The sequence below is a fragment of the Prosopis cineraria genome, unplaced genomic scaffold (assembly GCF_029017545.1).
Source record: "Prosopis cineraria cultivar Desert tree isolate PC_DT_omini unplaced genomic scaffold, ASM2901754v1 PC13, whole genome shotgun sequence".
NCBI classification, from domain to species: Eukaryota; Viridiplantae; Streptophyta; class Magnoliopsida; order Fabales; family Fabaceae; genus Prosopis; species Prosopis cineraria.
In genome coordinates this window covers 12,745,819-12,753,086 of record NW_026555344.1, presented here as the reverse complement: position 1 = coordinate 12,753,086, position 7,268 = coordinate 12,745,819, and the positions used below count along the sequence as shown (strand labels likewise).

Sequence of the window (7,268 nt, the reverse complement as noted above, 5' to 3'; positions counted from 1 at the left end):
CTCATAATTTAATATATTGAAAAGAGAAAAGATGAAAATTAATTATAGAGAAAGAAAGGATAATATTAAAATTGTTGCATTTAATGAAAGCTTAATCTACCTAAAATGTCTCATATTTTGGAAAGAAATTTTTTAAAAGTGCCTTATAATTTAAGATAAATGTAATATAAAATATAAACTAATTCTGATATTAATGATATTAAAGAGAAAAAAATAAAAAATTAAATATATATTTTACTATAAGAATAAAATTAATTAAAAAAAATATCATACAAGATTTTATTTAAATTATTTAAAATATTTTAATTAAATAAATTATAAATAATGTGACGTATCTAACTTATTTAAATATTTGTCTGTAGTGCAGTATGCACCATAATGTTTTAATATTTAAAAGCCTACTGTTATGGGCTAAATTTTAGCCGTGACTCAAGAGGAGGTGGGAACTGGACCCAATAGGTGCGTTCAAGTGGATCCCAGGCGTATGTTTACGTCCGTGTGCGTGGGGTAGGGCTGTGCAAAAGTCTCCCAGTCCTGTCTGGTCCAGTCCAACCCGAGATGGTCTCAGTCTTGTTCGGTCTGTATAGTCACTGGTCCTTCAGGACCAAAAGGACTAAAAAGACCAGACTATTTTTTCGGGTTGGACTGGACAAGAGACCAGGCATCCGGACCACTTGATCCAGTCCAGTCCTATTAATTTTTTTTATTATAATTATAATTAATTTATTTTTGACAAATGTTTAAAGTGTAATTGATGCTAAGGAGATGATTGCATAAAGATTTATTAAGTTTGTTTCTAAATTGTTATTGTAATATAGTGTTGTTGAATTTTTTGAGTACTGTTTTTATTAAAGTTTATAAATTTAAATAATTTAGACTATAACAAAAATATTTTTTTTCTTATTGTTAGAAATTATTATGGATTTATTATTATTATAAGTATTTTTACTATCTTAATTGAGTTTATTATGTTGGAATGGATTATTGCCTCTCATAGAATAAAAAGAGGGAAAAAAAGCTAAGTGAGTACTGGACTGACAGGACCAGTCTCCCAGTCCTATGGACCAAGTTCGGTCCTGTTAATCTTCGGGTTATTACTGGACAAGACTGGATTACGGGTTGCCTAACCCAGTCTTTTTCATGAAAGAGACCGGACTTCGGGTTAGGATGAAGTCCAGTGCCGTCCAGTCTTTTGTGCAGCCCTAGCGTGGGGCATTCCAGTGGATGCCAGGTTTTTTCTTCCCCAAAAAAAAAAAAAATCCTTTAAATTATAATCAGAAATTAAATTAAAAAAAATTTCCATGTATCCTTGACAGCACGAATTAGATTTTTTTTTAAAAAATAATTACTCTCATTCTCTCAATTTCAACTTCTTGCTTTCTTCGTATGGTTTCAATTACAAATCCTAATTCAAATGCAGACAAAATATATGCCTTCTCTTGTAATAACCAAAAGCTTTAATTGTTGGGACTTGTCAAATGTACATATAGATATATATTTTTTTAAATCTAAGTCACGTTGCCAAGTGTATATATGGATGAATTTTTTTTATTTAATTTTTGATTGTAATCTAAGGAATTTTTTTTAAAAATTTATGATTGGGCATCCACCTAAATATCACATGTACACAGACATAGGCTCCATTAACTTAAATCAATATTTGTTTTTGGTGTGTTAATGGCAAGACACATATGATTAGGTGTTTTAACGTTTAAAAAGAAAAATGACTCAATATCAAATAAAGCATGCAAGATTTTTCTACTCAAAAGTAAAGTGACTTTTACTTCATCAGGCATCCAACGTGATACCGTGTGTATATAATTTGTTAGAAAAAAAGTTAATCGGTGCGTCAATGGGAAGACAAAAACATATGAATTTTGGGAGAATTACAACTAAATTTTATATAAAAAAATTAATTATTATAAAATTCATTAATAATTAAATTAAATTGTATTGATAATTAAAATGAGACCTAGTTGTAATTCTCCGATAAATTTTTAACTGTATAGAAGAAAAAATAATTTAAAATTGAGTTTAGAATAATTTCAAACTTTAAATGAATATTTTAAAGGTAAAAATAAAAAATTACTCATAACCCTTTAAAATGTAACTCATTTTCTAAATACAATTGCTATTTTTAAAAGTTTAAATTAATGTGTAATAATTTTTTTTAAAAAAATTCATGGCCTAAATATCATTAATTAGATTTAATGAAATTTAAAATGTGATTCTCCTCTTTAATTTTTCCTTTTTGTTGGGAATTAAGGAAATAAAAGAAATTTTCCAGTTTTGCCAGCATGCCGATTCAGGATAACATAAAGCAGCAACTGGAAACGGGTTTAAGGCTCCACGGCAGCCATGCTTATGGTATCGTCGGCAAGCTCTCTCCTTCTGAAGCCCTCTTTCCCCTGTATGTCTCTCTTTCTCTCTCTCATTTCACCTCAAAGAACCTCAATTTCACTTGTTGTTTCATTTTTGTTCCTGGGAAATCGAAATTTTCTATCAATGTCGAGCCACTTGTTGCTCCGTTTTGTCACATTTCACCATGTTTAGCTATCAATGCTCTAACAGAATGCCATGATTTAAGGGTTTTCCTGCAAATTTTGGTCTAAGAAATTGGCAGTGTATTTTTTAGCAATGTGTTAAATTTAGACAACGCATCTTTCTGTTCGGATAATATGAGTTTCGCTTCTCAGCTTTCAACTTTAGGAGGAAACGTTTTATGAATTAGCTAGATGCCTTGAATTAGTTGGAGCTGACAGATTAAAGAATGAGATTCCCTTTGGGAACTTCTTAAGTATGGCTTTTAATTTTCCTGCAGCAATCTTCTCTTGTTCCACACAGAGAACTCTCTTTTCTCAAAGGAAACGACTAACTCATGGCTGTACAAATCAGATTTCCAAAGATTATCCGTAAGAGTCTTGCCAGTTGACTGACAGCTTTCTTGTGAAATTTCTTGAAAGAACGAATTAGCTTCTTATGTTTCTTGTGATTAATAATATATGTATGGATAGAGTGCAGGGTAGTGGCATATTACATTCCACCGAAACATTGAGGCGGAAATTCATACTTTCTGTTTTGGTCTCAACTAGTGTTTTTCCAAGTTTATCTTCTTACGGGAAGACAAAGAGTAAGAACCCATTTGATGAAAAACGCTTGCTGGAACAAAATAAGCGGGTACAGAAAGAAAATAATGCACCTGAAGACTTCCCAAATTTTGTTAGAGAAGGTATCAGTTCTAGTAATCCCATCTCTTTAAAGTCTACTGGTATGATTATGATATATCTGTAAGTATATAATCTCATGCATTCCATTCTTTTGTCACTATGTTAAGGGAATGCTTTATCGTTCTGTGACCTATCAAATTTTTGTGTCAATCTATTGAGATTCAGTGTGAAATATTTATCTGGGCTAACACAGTGCAAGCTCTGGAGCTTTGTCTGAAATTTGTTTATAATAAATATCTGAAAAGTTAGTTGACATTGGTTTATTGATGTATGTTCAGGTTTTGAAGTTAAGGTAGTAACATCTGATAGCTATGTAAAGCGTGACTCAGGGCTTATATACCGAGATTATGAACTTGGGAATGGTGATTGCCCAAAGGATGGTCAGCAGGTTTTTCTTTCAATATTATTTGAATTGATGTCCAGTACCAATTTCATCTGCGCAACTTGAGAATGAACATTTTATATTCAATAATGTGACTAAATACAGTGCAGATCGTTCTTTGCAGAGAGGATACTACTAAATGTTATTGTATCTAACATAACAAATATATTTTTAATTTTTCATCTTGAGCTGCCTTATGCAGTTTACCATCTTTGCAGGTCACTTTTCACTACATTGGCTATAATGAATCTGGCCGTCGAATTGACAGCACTTACTTACAGAATTCTCCAGCCAGAATCCGTTTGGGTACAAAAGCCTTAGTTCCAGGTCTGAAGTTTATCATTTTTCTTTTAATAGATCATGCTCATCATTTGTGGTAAATTGCGCTCTTGTGTCTTGTGGTTTGGAATTTTACATTCTGGTATCATATGATTTAAACCCTTAGTACATTAGCACCCTTGGCTATTTCTTCCCTAGCATTTTACTACTTTGCAGTGCAAATCACTCAAATTTTCCTTTTTCCCAGTTTTCTATGAAATTAGAAATTTCAATTAGCCAATGAAGTGATTTTGGTTTTCATTGCATAAAGAATTAGAGATTTTACAGGGAGGTTGAGAATTTGGGCAAAATTTAGGAAAAATGTGTTGTATGAGTCATATTCAGGATTTCAATTTGTCTTGAAGGAGTTTTAGTCTTCACTGTAACGGCAATAAGGAATTTAGGGCAAAATTGGAGATAAAATCAGGGATTTTATTTGGAGGCAAAATTTGGGGGATGCTGTGTTGTGCATCAACTTTGCAATTCAAGTTGAATTCTTATTTTTGATGCACAGACGACTATTTGTGTAAGAAAAATTAGGAATTAGGGAAAGATAGGCTTCCATCAACAAGAGAATAGAATTCACTGATTTAACGGTTTAAACTACAAGGTCTATCCTTTACCCAATTTTTTGTCTTATCAAAAAGAGAGAAAAAAAAAAAGATGAAAAAAATGTGAAAATGATGGAGGGATACACTGACTATTATTAATGCAGGATTTGAGGAAGGAATCAGAGATATGAGACCAGGTGGGAAGAGAAGAATCATTATTCCCCCTGAGCTTGGACCACCGGTTAGCTTTGACATTTCTCATTTTCTTCTATCTCCAATTTTTTTTTTTTTTTTAACTTACTGCAATTTGTTGGGTGATAACCGTTCTTTGGTTTAGTTTAGATGAAAGGCAAAGTGGAAAGAAAATAGGAAAGAGAAAAAACTAGGAGAAAAAATTTACAAAAGTAGTAATTTTTTTTTAACTATTTTTGAGGGTTTTCTTTTCTAGTTTTCCCACCTTCCTATTTTTTTCCCATCCAAACTAAGAGTTAGAGTATGATTGTCCAATAATTACTAAGAAATTTGTGATGGATACAGCTGGAAGAGAGAACAGAACAGGAACAAAAGAGATTTTTCTTTTTCTTTATTTTTCTTCTTCTTCTTCTCCTCTCTCTCTCTCTAAAAAAATCTTTTGGGATCTCCTATAGAAAACATGAACTCAAGGTGGAGGACTTAGATTTTTGTTTTGTTACATCAAGAGGGTTTAAACATTTGACCGTTATTACTCAAGCTTGGCATGAGTGATAAATATCTTCCTTCCGGTATAAGCAAATATACTGCAGTAGAAAAATGCTTTATACCACAGTTGCTAGGAACATTCTAGATTCCCATTTCAATAATGATCAAATGCAGCACTAAAATTAGAATATCCTAAGGATCCACAATCCATGTGATCTGAGAATTAGAATATCTTAAGGAACCACAATCCATGTGAAGACAAGAGAACAGGGTCTAGGCCATGTTATGAAATGTGGTTACCCAAGATCTAGTTCCTTTTTGCCTGGGTGAAATTTTGATCTTCTACAGCTCTAAATGAAAATGCCAATAATTTTTCAATGGAATGATTACACTTGGTCCCGTTTAATTTGTCTTATGAAATAGGACCCTAGTTTCCTCACTTTCTTAATAATGTTTATTATATCCTCATAATCATAACTCAGTAATGTCTATTCTAGTAGCACAGAATAGGAGAAGTTATAACACACGACAAAATGTTTTATTTAAATCCAACAACAACAACAACAACAAGGAGAAGCTTTATTCTATTAGGCAGGTTCAGTTACATAGATTGTATGATGTCATTGTGCTCTCCATATATTTTATTTAAATGAAATTTGAAATCTCCTATTTGTCTTGTGCAGGTAGGTCCATCAACGTTTTTCAGCTCAAAACAGTTCGAGGTTTTTGACGTTGAATTACTAAGTATACAAAACTGTGAAAGGAGGACCATCGCTTTTTACTCTGATGTTGTATGCAATTAGATTAAATGCTTTTTTTATCGTATATCATTTACAGTGTAGGTTATATTTGTTTTTGTAATGTTTTTCCCCAAAAATAAAAAAAAATGCTGTGGTGTAAATTTTATACACGAGAAACAAGCTTGAAATTTAGATCTTGATGGGCGATAGAAATACAAACCAGGACTGATTTCCACAGCAGTTGAATATTTTTGCTTGAAAATTGACAAGTCATTAGGATTTTTCTCTATACGTGTGACAAGGCTTTTTCTCCATACGAGACATTCAATGTTATTAAGTAAGTCGAAGTTGAGATTAGCATGGAATCGAAAACTTTGACCATATTAGACTTGGGTATCATGAGAGCATACAATATTTTGCCCTTGAACTATTTTAAGAGAAATTTGGATATTTTATACTATAATGTGTGCAATGTTGATTTTAAACATTCCAAAACTTTGCTATTTGATTCAAATGCAAACAGATGTTAACTTTAACTGTTGATAGAAATGTTTTGACTGGAAATGTACCAACATGGCATTCATAACTCCAATTCATCTCTCTGCCTCATCTCTCCAACTAATCATTTTCCACCCAACAAAAACAACATGAAGCTCGTCCTTGGCCTATATAACAATGATGATGGTGGTGGTTTGAAAGTTGAATGCTGGTCAATGTCAAGTGGGAAGATGAAGATATTGGAGGAAGAACTTGATGCCTCAGTGAGATGGATGAGTTGATGGCAGCTTTGGGCTACAAGTTGCGATCATCGAACAGGGCAGATGTGACCTAAAAGCTGAAGCAGCTTGAGATGATTGTGACCACTTCTCAGGAAGATGGGATTTCTCATCTTGCTTCTGACCCTGCTCACTGCAGCTCCACTGACCTCCATGGTTAGGTTCAAAGCATGCTCACTTAGCTCCACGGTTTGCCCAATTGTCTCAATCCATCAGTCCTGTGGGCGAGCCAATAAATGGATGACCCTATTCAACTTCTTTTTTTTTTTTAAAAAAAAAAAAAACTAGTACAATATGATCTTACCGAACAAGATCTTACCCTTCTTTATTATTATTTTTTTTTTAAAAAGAAAACCCCCCATGACTACTGGAGATTTTGTGAATAATGAAGTTGCCAGCAGCTGATTACTAGAGCTCTGGCAACTAATTTAAATTGATAATTAGTAAAGGTGGCCAATGGAGGGTTTAAACCCATGACTTATAGCCACTTGAAAAGCTTTTGGCCACTAAGCTACCAAACTAATTAAATTATATTAGGCCAAAAAAGAGAGAGAAGGAAATATATATAGACATCCATGCTTTTCAACCATTTTCAA

At 32.7% G+C, this 7,268-nt stretch overlaps 1 protein-coding gene across 1 annotated transcript; it reads left to right on the top strand.

Annotated features, from left to right (window-relative positions):
* Positions 1-2,299: 2,299 nt before the first annotated feature.
* On the top strand, positions 2,300-6,142 carry LOC129290510 (peptidyl-prolyl cis-trans isomerase FKBP20-2, chloroplastic-like). The gene is made up of 7 exons (XM_054927293.1): positions 2,300-2,410; positions 2,822-2,912; positions 3,015-3,229; positions 3,506-3,615; positions 3,828-3,936; positions 4,643-4,719; positions 5,840-6,142. The coding sequence occupies exons 1-7, from the start codon at positions 2,359-2,361 to the stop codon at positions 5,957-5,959; spliced, it is 774 nt and encodes a 257-aa protein (XP_054783268.1). The 5' UTR covers positions 2,300-2,358; the 3' UTR covers positions 5,960-6,142.
* Positions 6,143-7,268: the final 1,126 nt, after the last annotated feature.

Coding starts and splice junctions, on each gene's coding strand:
- LOC129290510 (XM_054927293.1), top strand. CDS start 2,359: ATGCTTATGGTATCGTCGGCAAGCTCTCTCCTTCTGAAGCCCTCTTTC. Junction 3,937..4,642: donor TACAAAAGCCTTAGTTCCAG/GTCTGAAGTTTA, acceptor TTATTAATGCAG/GATTTGAGGAAGGAATCAGA. Junction 4,720..5,839: donor CCCCTGAGCTTGGACCACCG/GTTAGCTTTGAC, acceptor TGTCTTGTGCAG/GTAGGTCCATCAACGTTTTT.